Below are 23,964 nucleotides of genomic sequence, written 5' to 3'. Positions count from 1 at the left end.
GCCAGAAGATCAAATCAGTCGATATTGTCGACCATAAACCCTGACTGCTCATTGGAGGGTCAAATTTTAAAGTTAAAGCTCAGCTACTTTGGTCATATGATGAGAAGAGAGGAGTCGCTGGAGAAAGATTTGATGTTGGGAAAGGTTGAGGGTCGCCGGAGAAGGGGTAGGCAGCGAACGCGATGGTTAGATGGCATTCTCGAGGCATTGCAGATGAAGCTATGTGATGTTAAGAAGATAGTGAGAGACCGGAAAGCGTGGCGTGACATGGTCCATAGGGTCACGAAGAGTCGGACACGACTGAACGCCTGAACTGAAGTGAGGCTTCATCTCGTCATTTTGTTGCTTTTTGTTCTTTAATGTGGTTACAAATCGGCAAACTTCGTCATTTTCTTTAATACACATTCATGAGTATAATTCAACTTCTGCTTCACCTTGTTCCTATGTTGCTCCACTAACGATCAAGAAAAGCTAAATTAATATTTAAATAGACCGCAATGAATCCCTCCTTCTAAATGGTTTTATGGAAGCATTATTATTAGTGTGGGGGGGGGGGGGGGGTTGAACGAAAAATTGTTAGTTCAAATGTGCTTGTCTTTGTTGTTGTTTTTTGGGTATTACCCTACCAGATATTATTCTGAACTTACATCAAAATATAGAGAGGCACATAAGCTTCGCATTTAAAGTCTGGACGCGATAGCATTGAAATGGTCCCTCGGGATCTTTACGGTGCCATTCACAAAACTGTCTTAGGCGTCGAAGTTTACTGTGACCATGATAGATTGTATCAGACCGCGAAGAATTTTATCTTGTGCATGGCGGGATGCATGTGGAAGAGCAGAATCATTTGCCCCAGGTTGGCTAGTGCCAACTCCGATGAGATTGTCGCCTGGGTCACCCTTAGCTAACCACCGGTTACGACGGCAGGGACGCCGCTGATGCAGGGGCGGATACTAAAGAGCTGCGCTCTTCAAATAGTATGAACAGAAACTCAGACGTCGTTATTCTTGACCGGTTATTCCCATATGCGTGGGCTGCCTAAGCATGAATGATGAGAACTAAATTTGCCGTGATTGACAGGAATCATGCGCGCTGCATCTAATTAAAGCGGAGCTCACGTTCATATGCAGGTATTAACAAAAGAAGCTTAAAGCTTTAAGCAGAATTTACGAAACGTGAACTCATAGCCCAATGTCACAGGATTCATTTTGGCCAAGCACGCCATAGTACTGCAGGTTGAGGGGCCAATAAAACTTTCTAGTGTTCATGCTTAATTTTCTTTTTCAGGTTCGACTTTTTTAGGCAGCGTTCGCCTCATTTTCCTGCCTCATTCACAACGCGCTGCCGTAGGCAATTGAATAAATGTCCGTCTCAAATGAATTTCAGATTTTGTCTTAGCTAGTTCCTCATCGGCATAATAATTTAGAAACTGGTGAATGGCAATGTCTTGAAACGCCGTGCATATTGCAGTTTTTTTTTTTTAGCATTGTTAGGGTATTAGGAAATATGTCATCTCCACCTGTGAAGAAAATGTATCTCGAATAGAGTACTTATTTCATGGATGTCTCAATATATGTTTCAGCTTCACTTGAATAGTCAACATCCAGAAATAAGGGGACATTCACTGCGCTCGTTGGCTAAACATATAAACCTGCCAGTACGAATTGCACTTGCGCTTATACACACCTTATTCCATAAGACACACACGTCGTTTTTGATGTCGGCATCAACCGAAGTAAGATATATATGCTTTTGTCACCTGCAGAGTGCAAATTTCTATGGTGTACACAAATAATAAGGTAGGCTTACCAAGAAACATGGAATGTGGTTATATTGAACGGTATAGGTCGATCAGTGTTAAGATGAATAGAAATAGCACAGATAGTTTTCCGTTTTGTGTCTGGCCCATTCCTGTTTTTCATAAAGTGTTAAAAACAAACTCTTGGAAGAACTGCATGCTATGTCTTAAATGTAATGTTGCCTCTGTCCATTAAAACATGATAATTTGACTCCATATTTCTGAATTGCTACACTATCAAATCAAAGCCAAGGTAAAGTATTTAAACTTAGCATAATCATAGCTCCATGCATGCACGCGCAAAAGTTTTTGTTAGAACGAGGGAACTGACGGCTGCAGATTTCGACCTTCAAGGCACTTATGGAAAGTGACGGTGCTGAACTATGGTTGCTTTCAGGTATGCCGCAAGACACCGAAACTACTGGAAGAAGCAGAATGTGCCTCACGAGGAGTTTTCATTGATACTTGGCCCTTCCAAGCGTCTGTTATCGAAGGTAACATTTTGCCTACTACAGCGAATTATTTGTTCGTATTTTTATAGGAGTGTAATAATGGCGTTATTTATTATTCTTACGCTTTAGACGAATTGTAGCTAGAAGTAAACTGACAGGCATGGATTTAACGTACAGAACTTAGAATAATTAGGGTACTGATAATTCTAAACACTCATGTTCCTTTTCAGCCTCTCTGCCTCAGCGATCAGAAAAGATATCAGACATTTGGCCGGTTATTCGGGTGAGGATTATTTATTACTCAATATTTATGACCACGTCACGAGTTTCAAATTCATATATAAAATTTTCATTTGATTTTTCGCTAAATGCTTCAATTCTAAACTCCTGATTGCCCATTCAATAAGCTACTTTTAACTTACCACACAAGCTTTGGTCGCTGTAGTTCTCGATTTGATCGCTCCACTGGTAATGCACATAACTGTGCGCACGATGCATAATTAATTTGCCAAAGTTTCTTTCAAACACTTGCTAGGAGATTCATAAGTTACAAGATACTGGTGGAATTAGCCTTGGGAATTCTGCTTGATAGTTGCTGAAGCAACCGCAGGTCCATAAGTGTGGCATATATACCTGAACACTGGCTAATCTAGATGGCCATACATACAACCGTGCGCAATAGTAAATATTAAATTCACGCTGTCGTCATTTAGAGTACAGATGCGAGTCCTGAAGTAACTTTAAAAGATGTGAAGCCTTTTTTTTCGCATGACCTCTCTTCGTGCATGTATGGAATGTTCTGCAGAAAACTTTGAGACTATCTTCCCTTCTTGAATTGACCGCGAAAAACATACACCTCGCATGCATAATCAACCTTATTCCGCCGGCAGTGTTTCATTCGAACCAGTTCCTGATCGCTTCTCAGCGCGGACTGTATACATATAATATGAGCGCGTCGCACCGCACGATACATAAGTCGTCGTCTCACAAATGCCGCACTTTTTCTATCCTCCGTACACAATCCATGCCTAACTAGTAGCTAAAAGTCGGCTTTCCGACTCCACAATACATTGAAAAGGAATGTCCACACATGGTTACAAATTCCCGAACTTTTTCCCGTTCGCAATATTGCAGGTGCAGTTACGAACCTGTCGCCATTTCCCGTTCTCCTCCTCTCGTGCTACTCTCGAAGGGGTCAGGCCAGTGAGGCTGAGGATGCGGCAAGGATGGCGCGTGTGCTCTCTTAGCCTCGACCATTAAAACGAAGCTATAGCAATTTCGCTGTAAAATAACAACGCTGCACCTGTTCCTTAGGTTACGATTGCAGCGTCCGGACGTAAACGCTATCTTGCTCGGTTAAGGGCAAAAAAAAAATACCTTCATGTCATACTCATGTTACGCAGATTGATGATGACGTTTCGGCCCAATAATTAATCTTCATCATGGACTACTAGCAGTGTGCAGTAATAATGTTCTAAACATTTTCCTCTCAATTCATTTATTCAGCATTTTTTAACAGCAGTAAAAGGTTGAAGATAGACTTGAGCTAAGAGCCAGTTAGAAGGCTTGACAGTGGCAACGCCTCTGCCTCAGGAGGTGGTGGGGCCGGTCACCCACCGTATTTTTTTTTTTTAAATTGATACATGCTATCGCGCGGCTTCGTGCTCGGCTTACTAGGGCTCAAAACGTGAGAAAGGAGCCTGCGCCTTCCATGCTCTTAGATATATCTGTTCCATTCGTACCCTAGCATTACATGGGGCATAAAGTATCATGGTGTGATGGTTGTTTAGTATTATGCAGCGCGTTTCAGCGAAAGTGTACCAAAATGTTTAGGAGACGCTGCCATATCCAGGATGTTTCTTTTGGCGTAGTTCGAGAAATCGGCAGTCACCAATATATATCGCAATATCTCTAGTTTTTAAATTTAAAACTGGTTAACTTACCTTTTAAACCATTTTGTACAAGGGTCCATAGTATTCGCAGAATTGAAGTGTGGCCTCAGTATAGAGCAATGGCACTGATAAATACGGCTAGAAGAAGCAATAGTGCCGACAGCAAGGAGCTGAACTTCGCGTGTCTGAACATTTACAAACCGAAACTCTGTGGACAAAGAGCGCCCGCGACGTCAATGACTCTGCCTTTCCTTTCGCGATGCTGCTGACGGTAGCCGCGCGCGGGGACTCAGGAGGGTGATCGCGACCGGCTACACACGCTTCGTTCAGCGAGCGGCGAGTTGGTTGTGCGCGAGCGGCAATACAAAACGAGCAGCATTCCTGTGTGGGTTATATACGTTCTAGGCGCGGAGGAACCCACGTGTAACGCGTGCCTGGAGTGTTGCGAAGACAGTTCTGTTAGGTGGTTTCGCTTTATACCTTTAATTGTCCCTTACACACTGCTCAGGTCTCTTTCAAAATGTAGGTAGTAAATTCCGAACTGGAATACCAGGTGGGGACAAATGCACTAATTTCAAAAGTCGGGCACCAAAAATTTCATCTGGATGTAGCACGTTTTCTGGACACAATGTAACTCTTTGGTGAGTGCCATAATGTAACATGATAGCACTAAACCATTACATATTATTGCTAGAAATAGTTACGGTTCATCATAAACATATGTGCAACATTGTAACTAAATCATGACAAAGCGATACGTTAAGTGCTGATAATGTGGAAAATGGAAAGTGAAATAACAACGGCATCATATTCCAAGCGCTTTCTTCCAGGAACTTCATTTTTGTTGAGAAATCGTATCCATCAGTTAAACGTGCATTGCGCATAAATATATGTCTGTCATAGTTTGCATGAAGCGCCAAATTTAAGTGACAAAATGTAGCTCCTTTTGCAGGTATGCGATAAATATTATCAGCTTGAAGGTGTATGAGACATTTATTAGTTTAGCTATATTTAATTGCTCAATTCACGCCTTTGGCATCTCATCATCCTTGAAGACTACTCGCTCAATATGCGGCTTTAGTTGAGCTGGCTTACGATTTTATAGAAGTTAATTTCAGTGTGAACTATAGAGGACAAAAGCAACTGACCCTCTCTCTGAAGTTCCGCACCATGCCGCACAGCACGAGGGTGCTACATGACGATGCGCTCCTGTTTTAAGACCGGCAGTTACTCTTCTCTCCGATGGTTCCTTGTAAATTTTTTGTTGATATTTAATTAGGGTACATTGATATTACATGATTTGTTCAGAAACAAATATGACAAAGTATAAAATATAATTGTTGACCTAAACAAAGAAATCTGATTACAACGTCATTTTAGATGCGACATGGAGCAGGTTATGCACCTAAACTTTACTTGTGCTTCCCAGAATCATGCCAGGCTGTGCGTCACAAAGAAAGAAAGATGGCAACAGACACAACATCGAGGTTTGGCGCAGTCTGTTCTGTTACTTTGAGTGTCTGCAGCGCGTTCTGCGCGATATAACTTCCGTACCAACACGCATCATGAGGCGTTGCCGCATAGAATCGAGCATCCAGGTTAGGATCTGCGGTAGCTTTTCAATGCACGCAGCGATGATGACGTCTACATGATTGACGTCGTCATGATTGACGTCTACAAGTCCTCCGGTTTTGTCTCGTATATTTTGTTCTTCATACAATTCTGAAAGTAAAAAAATATATAGGATCGCGCATACGAAAGTTTAGTGCGAAAGTATTTGCATTTCTACTCCTATTTTTTTTTGTTTTACTCTTCTCTGTATCTGTCATTTCTTATATTTCCCCTTTCATGCTTTTTTTGCTTTCTCGTTCACCCTTTCCCCTTTATGTGCCTTTTTTCTCCTTTTTTCTGCTTTTCTTATCTGTTTACATATGTAAACAGATAAGAAAAGTGGAAACCAACAACAGTTGAGAAGTCAAACCCTTTACGTTTCTAGCTATCCCCACCCTCATTACCAGTGCCACTAGGTATAATCATTATATTTACTATCACTATCATTAGCTATCGCAATCGTAATCATTCCTTCTAGCACTGTCACCACTACCACAACATATTTATGGTGCTTAACATCTTTGCGTCACTCTCTACGACACACATCGGCCATAAAAGCTTTCATTTCAAAAACCTTTAGGGTCTGATATCTGGACACATTGGCAGCCAGAGAACGGGGCCACTGCGCCCAGTTGACTGGTGACGAAGGTTTTCATTGCTCACAACACGTGATGATACATGCGCTGATGCCCCCGTCATATTTTTTTTTATTTATTGAATCCTCAAGGGCCCCATTTAAGGGGTATTACATGAGGGCTGGGCTTGGAGTACGGCGGTTACAATAAAAAAATGTCTTTCGATGGCAGTCTTGAAATGATGAATGTCGGTTAGTGAGGCGATGTGGTCGGGAAGGTCGTTCCAATCTAGGGCAGTGCGGAGGAAAAATGACTTTTGGAATGTTGTCGTATGGGCGCGCTGGGGGTAGACGGCATTGGAGTGGAGATGACGAGATGACCAATGGGCTGGACGGATGAACACGTTGTTAGGTGGCAAGCTGTGATAAAACTTATGATAAAGAGAAAGGCGAGCTAGTTTCCGGCGTAAAGCTAGATTGTGAAGTTCAAGTTTGGATTTTAGTACGGTAACACTGGTGCGATAGGAGTAATCTGAAAGAATGAAACGTGAAGCTCGATTTTGAGTAGATTCCTGTAAATTGATCAGATTAGTTTGGTGAGGATCGAATATACCTTAAGCGTACTCAAGTTTGGGTCTGACAAGCGAAGTGTAAGCAATTAGTTTGACAGAAGGGGGAGCTAATGAAATGTTGCGGCGTAAGTAGCCAAGAACGCGACAAGCCGAGTTGGTTTTATGAGAAATATGACTGGACCAGGATAGGTCACTGGAGATATGAATACCTAGATATTTGATAGTGTCAGTTTGAGTTATAGGAAAATCGTAAAGATGATAGGTAGAAGGTAAGTAGTTACACCGACGGTGTAAAGAGACATGAAACGTTTTATTAACATTTAATTTCATAAGCCAGGTGTCGCACAATTCTTGCACGTTAAGCAGATCATTCTGTAGGATAGCGATGTCACATTGGTTATTTATGGTGCGGTATATTACACAGTCATCGGCAAACAGCCGTATGTTAGATATTATGCAATTTGGCAAGTCATTAATATAAATTAGAAAAAGTAAGGGGCCAAATACAGTACCTTGAGGAACGCCTGAGTGGACTTGGGAAAGGGTAGATGAATAAGAATTGGCGACAACAAACTGGAGACGATTTGTGAGAAAATTACACAAGGGTCTAAATTAAGGGTAGATAGTTTAAGCAGCAAATGGCGATGTGGGACTTTATCGAAGGTTTTTCGAAATCTAAAAAAAAGGAGTGTGTGGGTATGTTACGGTCGAGGTTCGTGTGAATATCGTGAAGGAAAAGAGCAAGCTGAGATTCACAAGAGTAGCCTTGACGGAAGCCGTGTTGATTAGGATGGAAATAGCCAACGGATGAAAGGAGTGTTGCGACCTGGGAATAAATAACATGCTCCATAATTTTTGAACAAACACTGGTGAGGGATATTGGTCTGTAGTTGCTGGGTGACGAGCAATTACCTTTCTTGAAGAGAGGAACGACCTTCCCGATCCTCCAGTCCATGGGAATGGTACCAGTGCTTAGCGACTGCTGAAAAATGAGCGATAAAACAAGGCTACTGACATGTTTAGTGTTCTTAAGCACCTTATAATTAATGCCGTCGGTTCCCGCCGAGGATGAATTCTTTAGTTTGTCAATGATATTAGAAATTCCGTTTGGGTCAATAGTTAGAGGATACATTTGGGGATGAGCATGTTCTGGTGGCGAAGGGAGGTCGACAGAGGTCTCTTTAATGAAAACAGCACAGAAAGTGTTATTCAGCATGTCAGCAACTTCGTGATCTTGTGCGCTGCTGCCGTCACTACGAAGCAAAGAAATGTTGGTTGAGATGGAAGGACTGATTGCCTTCCAAAACCTTTTGGGGTCATTGCGCAGCATTGATTGCAGACTGTTATTGAAAACATTTTGTTTAGAGGAGTGTATTTGTCTTTCGTACTCTTTAGCGGCGCAGAAATACTTATCCCATGCAGAGGCATTGCTTGAGCGCTTAGCATATCGGAAAAGTCTTTTTTTTTTCTTATTGTTTAAACGTTTTAGTGCCTAGTTGAACAATAGCGACTGCGCACTCTCTGTTATTGTGATAGTGGGGATGTACTTTGCGATTAGACGGAGCATTTAGTTTTTAAAAAGTTGCCAGTTAACGTCGACATGCCTCTCTTGATAAGTGGCTGCAAGTGTCGCAAAAAGATTCTAGCTCAGAATTCATACTTGTGTAGTCACCTTTATCATAGAGTGTTAGGGTTTTTTAGTTTTTTTGTTCCTGACCAAGCTGCAGTGGAGCGAGCCATTGATTACAGCGTGATCGCTAGGGGAGGGAAGAAAAGTAAGCGAAGAACAGATATCGGCATGTGTTGTTAAAATTAGGTCAAGAATATTAGACGAGTGCTGTGTAATACGAATGGGCTCATTGACAAGCTGCGTTAGACCGAAAGCCATGCACGTGTTCACGAATTCACTTTCACTGTTGCACTTTGACATGGTAGAAGCGGGATTGATCCAGTTTATGGAAGGATAATTAAAATCCACAAAAATAACGACGGGGGTATATAATACATAGTCGTTAGCGCTTGCAGCGATTCATGAAATAAAGATATAAAGGATTCATCATTAGATGGAGGGCGGTGACAAACACCAATTAGCAGGCGCGGAAAGGTAGCATTACAACAAATGAAGGCAAAATCTCGAGGTCAGTTATTGATGAATTAAGCCATGTCTCTGTAAGAAGCAGCAAATCACAAGAAGAAGAAGATATGAGGCTGCAAATTTCATCACGTTTTGGTATAATATTGCGAATATTAGTGCACCAAAAATTTATCGGGGAATGACTAACATTGGGAAATTTGCGTTGTACTTGCACTTCGCGTTATGATTTTTCAACCACTTTTTGATCGATATCATCATAAATGAATGTCATGCTGTTCGCGATCAGTTTGTCTTGTCGTAGTTTAATTTAAAGTCGTGTTCCTTTGCACACTGATACAGCTTTTTTCGTGCAAGACGTGTTTCAGGCGAGAAGTCTTCATTGACACTGTAATTCGTTCCCTTAAAATTTTTGCACAAAGAAAATACCTGATCTTTGTCCTTGTAATGGCCAAACTTGACAATGATCGGCCTGCGTTTGCCATTTGAGTAGGTGCGCTATCTGTGAGCACGTTCAATATCACGTCACTGCAAGTCAACGTCAAGAAACCGATGACAGTCGTCAATGATTAGCTTCTCGCTTACTGACCAAGATTCATTTGGGCTATCCGTCAAAGCGTAAAATACTAGATTGTTGCGGCGTTACCTATTTTCAGCATCTACAACGCGGCCGGACAGGGCAGATACCTGGGCCACGCACTCATTTGTTGCCGACTTCACATCGCTCAACTTGGACTTCAAGGACGGTAGAGACATGAACTCTGTTTCAATTTTCTCTAGTCTGGTTTTCAGGTCTTCGAAGATTTTGTCATGGTCACATAGTTTTGCATTAATGGTTTTAAACTCGCCAGGTATCTCTGACTGCCCGCTCTGCAGATCTTGTAATACTTTGACCCGTTCAGGAGAAAAAGAGTCACTCGAGTTAAAAGGCCCTGGGTTCGTCTCGACGTCTCCCGCAAGCAAGAGCAAGTTCATTATCACTCGAGCACTGTCAGAAACAATTTTGCGCAAACAGCGTGGGCTCGGCAGCATAACAATACCTCTAAAACTTGTTTTTTTTTTTTTAGCAAAAAGGCAATGCCGGTTAGATACCTGCATCAAGAAGACGAAAGGCGAGTTAGCTGGAGCCATCGATGTGCTGCCGAACCCACTGAAAGGCAGTTCCGGGTGAATTGGCTTTATATACTGGTCAGCTGTGACGCCCGTCGCCTGATAACGTCGAGGTAATCTTATCTTCAGATAAGGGTATGGGTGTTGGTCGGGTCGGGTAAATCTTGTTGAGAAGCCGTCCAGCAGTGCGCCGAATCCCGCATGCAGTGACTCGACGCGGTACGTTCCGGGAGGCCAAGTGTGCAGGTTAGGTGGCAGGATTCCTCTCGGGCCGGCATCGGCCAGGCCAGGCGGAACACCAGCCAGGCCAAGCAACACGCATAACTGCATCAGGAAGACGAAAGGCGAGTTAGCTGGAGTCATCGATGTGCTGCGGAACCCACTGACAGACGTATTTTACCCCGCTGAGTGGAAGACCAAGAAAAGTCAATCATTATTCCCATTAAAATTGTCTGCGACAAATTTTATAGTCAGTGCTCCTATGCAAACGTACGGCCTATAGTATTTTACTGCCAAAGATGCATGCGGCGCCGCACACTAGCGACCATGTAACTTGATAGTTGTGCTGTCGTAGCCAAAAAGAGCTGAAGTGCGACCAGTAATGACCAAATTTTATGTTTGCAAGGAGTTCCGGCAAACCGTGCCTCGTCTGTACATATTACTTTCGTCATGAAGTCCGTCTGTTTCATAGTGCCCAGTTGACGTCCTCGCGATGGTTGAAGTCCGCTCTTGCTATTTTTTGTGCAAACCTACATCAAAAGGATACATGCGATAATTTTTCAAAAATTCCCCGTAGAGCCGACACACTTGTCCCAGTGCATTGATCGATCTCTTTGATACTCGTCTCCGTCTTCGCTCTTACGGAAGCCAGTCTGTGCCTGACATTCTATATGTTCAATCCTTTCTCTGCTTTGCATGTAGCTGCAGTAAATGTTATCTGTGCTGTCAAATCTTTGCCGGTAGCATTTTGTCTTCCAGCCCCCAGCTGTCACGAAATCGGCGCACATTTTTATTAAACTGGTGCGGCGTCTAGCCCGCGCGGCGCCGCCTCGAAGGTTTGACGTCTTTCGAGAAAAGTCTCCCTCTCCGCGCTAGAGCGCGCGTAGCCTTGTACGTATAGGTGCTACCCTTTTTCTCATCACTCGGCGACGACGGTCACTCAACCGGCCGGAATGTGCTCATCCCATCTAGATTTTTCGACGGCGACTAGCCAATGACGACGCGCGGCTCAACGGGAGGGAAAGCGAACGCTTCAACAAGCGAAGCTAAGTGTGTGCGCGCTAGCCTTGGCGCGCTGGAACAGACAGACGCGGCGCGCCCTTTTTATGGAGGTCGCGTCGCTTTAGTGAGTCTGTCAGTGCTTAACTAGCATTGAGGCGTGTTCGCAAGTGCGACGGCAGGACTCCCGTGGATCACATGCTACAGGCAAACCCACAGACCTGCGAGGGAGCGGCGCTCATCTTACATGGCGGCCACATCGTGACTCTCGAGGCGTCGATCTGCAATAGTGCACGGTGAACTATTTGGTGTTTGTTTATTTGACTCTCTCGTGTATTGTTCTGTGTTGTAAAGCCTCTGTGGTATTGAATACCTCTTTAGTTGCATACTTAGCGTTGTTTTCTGTGAGGCTCTTGTCTGTGCAATTTAGTGCTCGTGTGTATTTCTCTGTATCTGCTCTTGCTGTGTATAAAGTTTGTTTTGTTTGTTACTTCTGACTCTGACTTGAACCGGCGAAAGCTGGGTACCAAGCGGCCACCCCCTTCTGTCACTACAAGGTACTTGAATTCCGGCTGAACTTGCCACGCAAGTCGAGGGCATCTCCTTTGCGACCGGAACAGCTACCCCCACTCACTCTAAGGGTGTCTGGCGGTGTGCGCACCGTTAAGGTAGCATCGTTAATAATGCTCAAAATTATTAACGAGTGACGCCAGCTCTAGCCTCACAAAGTAAACTGCTTGTTTTGAAATTGTCAAAATAAATACCCCTTTGAATTTTGGTCTTAGCCGCCTATTACAAAGTGGGTTCACGTGAGCATCGCACCGCTGCCGTCTGTTATTACATTCGGGGTTCGCGTGGCTCATCCAACTGCTGATGCCAGTTGTTAAATGTTGCTCGCGGCCCCTCGGTAGCGTTGGCCTGGCGGCTCTGTGGCTCGGCGGACGACATCAACGCCCCCAGCAAAGACGAGCCGTCTTCTAAGGAAACAACCTTTACCACAACAACATGAAGGAATGGGCAGAGAAGCTGACCCAGAGAGAATACAGACACACTCACACAGCTGGTGTCTAGCGTCACCTCTGCGACGTCTCCAAAGTAGTCTCTGTCGCAGCGGAGTCGGCCGCTGCTTTTTATAGGCTTGTCATTTCAGAGGGGAATGGAGAGCCCTGCAAGTTCAGACAAGACGAGCTGGCTCAATCTTCGGTGGCGCGACCACATCTCCTCCACCTCCTGCAGACGGGCGAGGGCGACGCTCTCTCTCTAGAGCGCCGGGCTTGGCCAGCGTTTGCACACACACGCACACACACACATTTGGCGCGGGGCACAGATATGCCGAGACGAGCCCGCGGGAGGAAGCGTTGGGCGGACGACTGGACGGCGCCAAAATGGCCGAAACGCTCGCTTCTTTGCCCGTTGCTACGCGGTGACCGCCTCAGCTGTCACACTTGTCGGTGGCGAAACGTAACACGCCCTATAAATGCTCCATCGTCGGTTTGTCAGCTTTCCCTTGTGGCAGTGGGAATTTTTTGAGGATTTTAGTTTTTGTTTCAAGGTGGTTATTCAATCGTTTTGGTTCTCCATGATTTTTTTTTTGCTGGGCATCTAGCTCTCTTTCATGTCGCATGAATACTGTAGCGTATACAGGTAACTGAAAATCTTTGCCGCCAGCTCCTCGGACTCATTTGCCTCAACCGTTCTTCACAGTACACCTTTCTTTTCGCCTCCCGCGCTTCGAACATCGACCATCCCATATTTCCTTCAACTGCCTCTTTAGTAGTGGCTCCGTGCGTCCCCAATGCAAGTCTGCTGACTGCCCTCTGCTTTATTTCAAACGCCGTAGTTATGGCAGATCCCAAGCACAGCATAGCGTTTACAAACTTTAACCCTTGTGCCAATGCGCCTTTCCAGATCCTTCGAATAACTTCATGTTTGTTTTGTTCCCAGAGCCCGCATTGTTTCATGACAGCATCGTTTCTTTATTTCTTTGCACTTTCCTCTTTGTGATCCCGCAAGTAGTCATCTTTTATCCAAATACCAAAGTAGTTTCAAAATTTTGAAGTAGCAGAATAAAAAACAACGAGGACGCAGAAACACACAGGAGGAGTACAAATTAAGCATATGCATTGTGCATTAAGGATATGCATTATGCAGCTTGTACTCATCCTGTGTGTTTCCGTCTGCGTGCCTGTTGTTTCTGATCCTGCAGCTTCAAAAACTTGAAATTATTATACCAACTCAATCAGTTATCCACACTTTCAGTGTTCAGGGTATTTGTACGCATTAACTCTGGATAATTCTTAGTTTCGTAATGTGATTGTGCGTGCCCATCATTAGAAACCACGACTCCCGATTTTTCTGCGCTACATCGTAATCTCTAAAATTCTGCCTCGCTTCCACAACTATCTGCCAAGTCTTGGAGGCCTTTCTGTCTACATCTGCATATATCAATCCTTTTATGCAGCTACTTTAATTTCTATTCACCCCTTCTCCCCCCCCCCTTCCGCTATGACATCGTAAAACACAATCCGCTCAAGGCTAACTTTCGTTCAATCCCTCTGATGAAGACCATAAATAGAAGTGGCGATGAAGGACATCCCTGCCTAAGTCCCCTTTTAGCCGCAACTCTCTTTGCACCACCCAAGCGATTTCAGTGATACGCTATTCTCCTTATAAAACTAATCAAATAAACTTATCGTTTCCTTGCCCATACTATCATTTTCTAAAATTTGCCATATCAGAGCGTGGTTAACGTTATTGTAAGCTCATCTGATATCTAAAAAAGCAATTTATAGTGGTCGTTCTTCAATTGTTGCGATTTCAATGCATTGTGTGACTGCGAAGAAATTGACATCTATGACCTTCCCTGAAGCCATTCTGCAGTTCTCGTAGTACCTCCCCGTCCCCAGTCCGACCTTGTAATTGATCTTTGACTGCCTGCATTGTCATTCTGTACAATACCCTTGTCGCTGTTAACCGCCTAGAAGACTTGATGTTATCTTTTTCACATTTTCTTTTGTATACAAGGCTGATTCTACTCTCTCGCCAGCTTGCTGGAATATCTTTCTTCATCAAAACGGTGGTTGATCGTGCTAACTGGTGCAGGTTTGACATTTTTTGAAAGCGCTAAAACAACATGGACGGAGAAGAAACAGACAGGGACTACTTCCAACGATTTATTTCGTAGAACCACAAGTGCTATATACAGTCCTCAAACGCTTCGATAGCATGGCAGGCGTCTGGGCGTGCGCGATAACAAAGGATATAGCTGCCGCGACTGACGGAAACCAGAGACGGGGGCAGGATTACGTCGATACACTAAGGCTACCTGTCCCGCTGCAAGTATCCGTAGCAGAACGCATCTTTAAGAACCTTAGCTCTCGTCCAGAAAACGCACAGAAATATAGAGAAAGGAAAAAGGTGGCCGTGCTTCCTTACGTAGAGACACTAAACACAAATCCACCCAAAATGAAGTAAATGGCTTCTGCTCTGACGTTCTCCTTAAACGAGATTCGATTTAGAACACTGGATTAGAGTAAAAGTTTACCTGAAGAAAAGGGAGCACTTGTGGGTGGTCGCGGGAGCTCAATTTGGGTAGATTTTCACTCTTCAAGAACGGAGCAAGCATGCACGACATGCAGGGGGAGGTTGTACGGAGTAGATTTTCAATCCCAAATATGCGGAACACTTACGGTTGGTATAGGGAGCAGATGCTCACTGCGAACAATACGTTCATTTGCGGTTAATGTGAGTTGTTTTACCGCAGCCCTTACCAATGATATTAGGCCAGATTCAATTTTGCAATTACAGAGGGCTAGTCGCCGTCACGTGAAGCGGTTCGTTTTTGTCGAGCAAGGGATACGCTGTGCATGACGGCTTCATGTATGTGCACGGCGCCACGATCTTGCCCCATGCACCGACGTCCTCAAATAAGTAAAGCCTACGATCTGATGCGCTTGACATTTGGCGTTCTCACTCTGTTCGTAAATTATAGGTAGAACTGCTCCATTTAGTAAGACTTCATATGCAAAAGGACCTAGAATGTGGGGTATATCAACTTGATATATTCAACCAACATCTTGCAGAAGTAGTGTTGCAAGGAACAGAGCAAAGACTTCAAAAGAAAAGCGCGTCGGATAGCTGCCTTACACATCCTTATAACTGCTGGCTTAGTTACATTGTGATGCCATACATAAACACCACGTCGTAGCCACGCTCAGCCTATCACCGTATTCAGCGGGAAAAGAAAGCGAGGCCCGTGGCGGCAGTTTATGCTTTGTAAATACGAAATGCCATCGAAAATAAGAGCAGTGGAAATGGCTGCCGTCTAAACATTCCATACTTACCTTCGATCCCGCTCTACCGCGCATACTGCCTGGTTTTGAAACATTACACAAATCATACAAAGAAAAAAAGAAAAACTTTAGAAACTAAGTAAAAAGCGCTTTTATTTAAACGTGTTCACAAAAAATGTTAAGCAAAAAGTACCAATCAGAATAAGTACAGGGTCGGGCTCAGTATGAAGTTTCTGAACCAGACACATTTTCCGTCCATTTCAAACAGCATATAAACCACAAGAATAATATGAGAACGCCGAATTAAAAAAATGATACTCCAAGTGCACGCAAACATGAAAAGTTGTGGCAAAAATTTTAGGCACCACGCTCGAAACTTTCTCAAATATTCCGCACTGAAAATACGACGGTTCTTTAGTTTCACGCGCTAATTCCCAAGTGTCACGAGGTAACAAATGTATACAAAATGCTTCCTAATTTTCGTTTGCTATAAGGCGCAACAGCAGTTTGATAGCTAAAACGCGTTTCCCAATGTTATGCTCGGGACACTGGAATTGCATTTCAGAAAAACAAATCAACGCCTAATGCCGAAACACAATGCGTCAATATAGAAAACCAGCGTGAAGAAGCGGCAAGGCTGCAAAAATGCAATTTTGTTTTGGTCAGAAAATTAAGACATTGATAAGTTTCATTCATGACAGTGATGCGTAATTCTTAAACGCAATTTTCCACAAGAAATTTGCCACAGGAAGCTATGGTCAATACAAAGCTAATTGAATATTTCACCTCCCGTGTGCATGGCAGTTTTTGGTTGAAAGCCACAAAAACACGCTTCAGAAGCACCTTGCGAGACAAAAAACAGTTCGGGTAACGCACAGAAGAAACATTTTTTTCCCCGGAGACTGCACCTTAAAAAAAAAAAAAATGTTAGTTCAAAACAGTAAGTACTAGCATTGCGTGCCCCTAGTTATGCGATCAGGCAAGAAGGCTGCGAATGGCTGTAGATTTTACTTGTATTCACGGAAACAAAAATAATAATTCCTCTTGAGATTGTCTAGTTGAATAAACATGCCAAATAGCTATCTCCGCTGGCAATAGCAAAACATCAGTGCATACATATGGGAAGACTAGGACAGAGCACGCCAGCAGGGCTCGGCAACATTTAACGCAGGTACTTGACTGGCAATGCACTAACGATGCGTCGTTCGAACGCAGACGTATAATCAAGCAAATGACAAAAGCAACGAGTCCTTACACCACTATACTTGCTCGTAACGCCCCTTTTTTCTGTAGAGCCCTGAAGCGCTCTTAGCTGCCGCCTCGACGGGATTAAGACGCAAAACGAAAAAATAGCATAAAATGAGATTTTCCGCCAAAACAAACAAACGAAAAAACACTTACGATGATATTTTCCGTTCAGAAAGACTTACGACTTGGTTTGAATTAAGCGCATGCTTCAGAGCTGCCATATCATGGCAGAAATATTCCGCAGGTAAGGCGCGCGACAAAGCACGAACCAGAACTTGTACCGCACAAGAATGCTAAATTGGGCGAGTTGGTGCATTCGCATTTTTGTTTCCTTCTCTTTTTGTCCTTGTCTTCTTTGCGCTACGTTTTCCTAAAATGCGAACTTGTACCGGTACGCGCACAACGACGTCGTGTCAGAGCGAAGCAAAAGCCAACACACCGTCCATAACGTCCACTCAAGTGAACAACTCTCGCAGGCGTCATTTCATTCTCTGTAGCACTTGGAAACCGTTCGAGGCTGACGCGAAGGTGCCGCCGCTCACGTATCCTTAGCGAAGCTCGCTGAGCATTCGAGAACTTTAGGCCTGCCCCTATACAGCGTCCGCTTTACCCGGTGCAACACAATCTTCGTCGTCACTCGCGCAGGCGTCTTTGCACTCCCAGTTTCACGTTGAACTCGTTAAATGAAAACAGGATGGCGCCGCTCACGATAACTGCTTCAACAGAGGCCGCAGTTTTAATTCTAGTTCACTATTTCAACAGAAGCCGCAGTCAAACCGTGCAGCCGGCCGGGCCCCATTTAGCGGCGCAATTCGAGATGACAGGCCTACGAGGCTTGTTGCTTGCATCGGCGGCACTATTAGCCTCGCTCGGAGCGCAACACGATGCTTGCGCCGTCTGCTGTTGCTTCACTTGATCACGTAATCACTGACTCACAAGCAGCGTGTTGGCTCCTTCTTGCAGGCAAAATACACACAAAATTATGTCACTTCACAAATAAGCCATTGGCTACAAATTCATTGCTCAAAACATCAGATCACTTACGTCCCGGGGCACTCCGGGATGAAAGGTGACGAGGTCGCGGATAGGCTAGCTCGAGGTAACAGAAACCGAGCGGCCACCATCCCCGATCTCACAACCAGCCTTCCTGTCCCCGCGGCTTACGGCGCACGACTAAAGCACCTACGCGAACAACGTCGGATATACCCCTCTCCACACAAGGAGCTAATTGTACAGGAAACGCGGGTATGGACTCCAGACTAACATTTTCCCCAACCTACATCAATGCAGCATCATTTTCCAAGAGCGCTTCACAGACATATGCTTTTGGTGCCATGACCAGCCCACCACCCACAACTTCACATGGGATGCAGGGGCCCCTAACCTGAAGACATAAACACACACCATTCGGAGGCGCAGTGGAAGGTTACTCTGCTATGCTCTGATCTAGCAACCCAGCGTACACTGGTAACAAAGGCAAGAGCGGCAGCCCAGGCCACACGGATCTTGAAATGGACTCCCCTCACTACCCCCCCCCCCTTTTTTTTTAAATAAAGTTATCTCTCTCTCGGTCTCTTCTGTTGAGTGCATCTCTCGCCGCAAACAAAACTTGCCGCTTCGAAGGCAAAACTGATAAAACAAATACGCAAAGAAGCGTACTTGCCACTGGCGTATGCTTGCCGAACACAGCGTCACTTCGGACTTTCTCGATATCAACTGCCGTACTTTCATTTGTTATGCACCGTTTAAGTCGTGGATTCAGAGCTCCGTCCAACCTCCGCCAGAGCTCCGCGGAAGGCCAGATGGAGTGACTTCGAGGTTGACAAGGTTCAGTGCTCCGTTTAACCGGAGTTCGTTCCCATGGCACTGACCTAAAAAGCGAATGACATGCCTTTAGTGCCCCCTTTTCGTGTATTTCGTGTTTAGTGTTTCACACAACTTGAAGATATAGCGCAGAAAGAAGACGTTTCAGTCTTGTTTACGCCTCCTCATAAGCTAAACAAGCTTTGTGAGCTGACGCAGCCCTACCCTTCATTCAAACAAGCATGTGACATTAAACACCAAACAGCGTACGTGGACTGTGTAGATTGCGTTGTGTAATGCATCCCTCTATCTGGTGGCAAAAATTATGTTGGGAAAACTGATTGTTGTCTAAACGCAACAATAACGTTAGGAATTCTTCCCGAAGCAATCTAGCGATTCACTGCAGTAAGTGTCATAACTGTGCTCCATTGTTAAATTAGTGCAATATCATCGGGAGTAGTGAGGATCAACTCATCCGAGAGATTGTAGAAGCCCAGAAAATAGAAGCAAAATAGCGCACCTTCGTTTTCGTTGTCAAAAAAAAAAGAACTTGTATTCCTCAGTGTATCGACGTAATCTTGCGCGTGTCTTCTGGTTTCCAACAGCTACATTGTTATCGCGCACGTGCACACTTTTGCCGTGCCCTTGAAGCCTTTGTGGACTGTATATAGCACTTGAGGTTTCACGAAATAAACAGTTGGAAGTAGTACTTGTCCCTGTCTATTTCTTATCCGTCCATGTTTTGTAGCGCTTCCGAAAAATGTAAAATCTTTATGTGTACATGGAACTGCATGCATTATAGGGTCGTTTTCATTTCCTTACGCAGTACAACAATTAATCGCATTGGCATTTCGTTCCAATGGCAACGGCAAACCCGTTGCTGTTTGCAAAGGCACCTTCTCCGCTCTTTCCCAATCCAATTTGTCAATGTCGCTGTTAAAAACTTTCTCTCTTTCTCTTTGTAATGACCCGTATTAAGCTTCTAATACATCATCGTGTTTGTCCTTTATATGGTGGCGCGTCTGTTCTGATTTCTCGCCAATTAGCTACAGATGGTCAGATGGTTGCAGGACTTTCTAGGTGCCTGCTTATTGTTTCTCAAATATCGGTCATCCACCGGTCTACTTAGCATTATTTTCTTTTGTAACACAAAATGGGCATCATTCTTTTGTTTTTTGCATTCGTCTCAGTTTTGCTTAAGTTGAGGTAAGGGCCTATTTTATTTTATTTTTTATTTTCGGCGGTCCCTGGAAGCTGCTTGGCGGCTTTCTATTACCTCTTGAACATGTACGCCCCGCCAACATTTTCGCTTCTTTTGCCTCTCCACTGGTTTTTCTTTAGCAACAAATCTATTTACGTCCAAATGACTTCTACTTCATTTACAGCCATGACCAATTTCCCCCTTTTTTATGCGCTTCTCTACCTCTTCTGAAGCAACCATTAAATGTTGGTCGTTCATATAAAGAAATTTGCACTTTATGTCAGGTTTTCGAAGTCCGGCGTTATCTTTCCCGCTATACCCAAACCTTACCAATAACCGCTCATGGTCGCGCCCAATACTATTTATGCTTTCCTCGTCTATTTTCAACATATTTAGTATTTCATATATACCTCGTGTCATTAATTTCTATTGTGAAAAACTGCGCCAAAATAAACACACCACAAGACAGAGGACGGGACAAAGGCGCCTTTGTCCCGTCCTCTGTCTTGTGGTGTGTTTATTTCGGCGCAGTTTTTCACAATAGAAATATGAACCAACTAGCCCAAGAAACGGTATTAATGCTCGTGTCATTAAGCAGTAGTCAATGCTGAAGTCTGAAAAGCCAGATTCCCACGCGATTACGCCATAATTTCTTGCTTCTGTTTACATTAATAAGGTCATGCTGCTGACACATTGTCAACATAATTTTCCCGGGCCAGGCTGCAAACCTTTCCATTTCTTCTATGTGAGCATTCACATCTCCTATTATGAGTACATCCTGTTTGCCTCGAATTAGCCGGATATATTCAGATAGACATTTCATCAAAGCTTCGTTTCGCTACCTTTTGTTGCTTCCTGTCCACAAGTACACTACTAACAGTACTTCCTTGCCTGCCATGTTATATGTACCACACACATGCTCCTCGCATCCTTTGATTACTCGCTGCGAATTACGTCAATGTCTAATTAACACTCCTATACCAAAACCTTTGCTATTTCCACACTATATATTCAACCTTCCCAACTGTTACCTGGGACAAGCGGAGATACCTAAGGTGCGTTTCTGTAAAGCCATATATCTCAAAACCCCATCCTTCTATCTGTGGCTTTATTCAAAGCCATTTTACAGCTCATCTTCCTCCTCGCATATTTACGTAAGCGATATGGTTAACTGTGATAATATTCCTCCATCATTTTTTACGACTCGTCTCAATCTCAATTTGGTTGCATGGTTTTTCAGGTCATCTGTTCTGCTCAGCTAAATGACCTATAGAGCAGCAATTAGGTGACAGAAGCTGCCCGTCTTCTTCGGCGCTTTCGAGCCCTCTAAAAAAGCTACAGCTCCACCCGCAAGGCGCCATCCTATTGTTCCGTCCATGCCATAGTTGAAATGAATTCCATCCCATCGGAAGCATTTTTTGCGTCCGGTTACTCGCAGTTCCTTGTTAGTTCCTTGTTAGTTTCTGCCATCCTAAACAGCATTGCACATGCCAGCTTCCGAATATTTTAGCTTCCAGCCAAAATCTCGTCTTCCACGCGGACGGCCTGGAAACATACCTTTAGTAGTGTGCATACGGCGATTTCCACTCGCGGCGCCATTTCTCAGAGGCCTTCAATTCTCTCGTTATCTGCTTTGCCACCCCGCCTCGTTTCCCACAGAGAACATTGTTTAACCCTGCGAAAACTACATGGTCTTGCCCTTTTCTTATTCTGCAGTGGCATAATGCATGGACCATGATTACGGTCCCGTCTGATAATGCTGCGACCTTGACACGCGCATCGTTTTTCAGTTGCTCCTTTGCAGTGCTTCAAATGACCACGTTATAGCCCACGGCAATAACGTGGTCATTTGACTCCTGACCTACCTCCTGTGAGTCGTCCTCTGTGAGGTGCTCTCATTCTTGTCTTTCTTTTGTGGGTCATCGCCCTCGCCTTGGCTTGTCCTCGTGACTCCTGCATAACTTTTCAACTCGCGTTTTTTATCGCCTTGCCCTGCTTGTTCAGAATTGCTCCATTGTTAAAAAAAAAAACAGCGCTATCAGGAAGACACAAGACACGATAAAATGAAGCTACATGACAAGCGCTGACTCAGAACTAAGCCTCAGCTTTGACTGCAAGGCCCAGACAAAAACAAATGTGATGAAAACGATGCTTTCGCGTGAAGCACCCCTGGGCTCATCTGCTATGCAAAAAGTCACTCAAAAAAGAAACCTCTTTGCTTGAAAGAGCAAGAGAAATCTTGCTGACGTACTTGATGTCCCTTGAAATAAATTATGCTTCAACCAGTTCTCTTCAGCTTTTCTTTGTGTCGATACAAAATTCAAACCTGGGGCGCTAATCTCGACAATTCGCCATTTTGTCCAAATTTTGACGTACGCGTGACGTGTGTGTCAGGACGGTGCCAGGTTACGTAAGCACACAATCGGGTTACGCATTCTGAAGAAGAGAAATAAAGAGACAGAAAAAAGCGCGCTATCGTCTGCTAGTATAAATGGGCGCCAAGTATAAAAAACGACGGTGCTCCTGCAGGAACCGATACTCTGCGGTGCATTCCGTGATTCGGAAGCCTCGGGTTGCAGTGAGGCGAGTGAAGTATGTTGTGGCGTTGCGGTATCAGTGTGTTATGACATACTTGCTGCCGAACATTCGGCATCAACTACACACGGAAAGGGTGCACGAGTTTCAGCTCAAGAGCAAGAATGGCAATGGAATATTCGCAGTGGGTGTGTGCAAAATGGGAGCGGAAAGTAGCATTGCTGTTCATAAGCCCCGATGGCCTCACAAGTTAAATATCAGTGGCTTTTAAATACAGGAACTGAAACGTCTAAGGACTTGTTCGTAAACAGAACGAATCGACAGATTTCCAAAGTAGCTCCAGCACTCACGAAACGGCGCCGGGGCCGTCGCTAATGTCCATCCCTGAGGACAACTCTCGCAGTCTCAAAGTATCAATTACTATTAGATACAGGCTGCGCTGCCCACCTTTTTCGGAAAGCCGCGTTATGACCAGCTACCGTCAGCCCACCAAGTCTGCTAAAGTTTCTAACATATTTTGTCGGCATGAGTTGTTTAGAGCGCGGAAAGACGCGCAGAGTGGGAGATGGAAGGAGACAGAGAGAGAGAAAGAGAGTCTTCCACACACACACGAAGTGGAAAGCATACGCTGGGCGTTACACCGAGTCGGTTAAATTTTCATGCGCTGGCGTGCGAAAAGCTCTTGCGAAACGCAAAAGATGTCCGAGAAAGAGAACGAAATAGAAGAACAGAATAGCAGGAAGGTTAATTAGGCGATTCGCAGGCTGCCGTACACGTGCAGATGAGGATAAACGGAGAATAAGGAAAGAAAGCTAAATATGACTGAAGATATCACAATATGAAGCTTGGGCGGCGCCGCGCGCGTATTCCATACTGTCAAAACGGCAAAATGCAAATCAATAAAGGGAGATTGTTTTCACACTGTATTAAAAAAAAGCAATCAACACAAAATGTCACTCATCATATGAGTAGAGAGTACCGTCACAACGTGACATGGAGTACTTATTTTATTCTAAAAGATAAGCAAATGGTGAGCCCGCATGCATATTAAAAGAAAACTTTATTTATGAAACACATCACATGTGGCAAGCAAACATGTGCCATGTACATGAAACATGCATTCCTTTAATAAAATAAAAGCTTTGAGTAATTTTGTTTGCTTTGCCCATCGCGGAAAGGCTGTTCAATTCATTAACATTGCAGTGTTTAGGGCCGACGTTTAAGAAAGTCTTTGATGATCCCTCGTTTCGTGTCCCGTGAAGTTCCTGCACAGCCATCGAGCCATATGACCCCTCATGTTGTACTCACGAAGCGATCAAACAGATAATTAGAAAGCATTGCGGTGCTCTTTGAAATTCATGATGGTTTGCTGGGCGCTATTTAACACAGAGACAAAGAGAAGAAAACACGGTACTGGTACCTTTATTTCTCTTCTTTTCGCTGTCTCTGTGTTAAAGAGCGCCCACGAAACTATCATGGACAACCTACAACTCGCCCAACTTCCCCATCTGTTGCTGTCTGAAATGCCTCGTCTCGCGCAGATCAACCGCTAGAGTTAGCGGGTCG

The 23,964-nt window shown here is 44.3% G+C and overlaps 1 protein-coding gene across 1 annotated transcript in view; it reads left to right on the top strand.

The window, feature by feature from the left end:
• Window positions 1-23,964, top strand: part of LOC146187324 (cytochrome P450 3A24-like) — a 71,818-nt gene that overhangs the window by 6,432 nt on the left and 41,422 nt on the right. The window contains exons 2-3 of the mRNA XM_084607639.1: window positions 2,196-2,292; window positions 2,481-2,533. Coding sequence (XP_084463765.1) covers window positions 2,196-2,292; window positions 2,481-2,533 — 150 coding nt within the window. The remainder of the gene's footprint in view (window positions 1-2,195; window positions 2,293-2,480; window positions 2,534-23,964) is intronic.

Source organism: Amblyomma maculatum, chromosome 6 (assembly GCF_055883805.1).
Source record: "Amblyomma maculatum isolate TAMU_Amacu chromosome 6, ASM5588380v1, whole genome shotgun sequence".
Lineage (NCBI taxonomy): Eukaryota > Metazoa > Arthropoda > Arachnida > Ixodida > Ixodidae > Amblyomma > Amblyomma maculatum.
The sequence above is the reverse complement of the archived record's forward strand: the minus strand, read 5'-3'. Positions and strand labels throughout refer to the sequence as shown.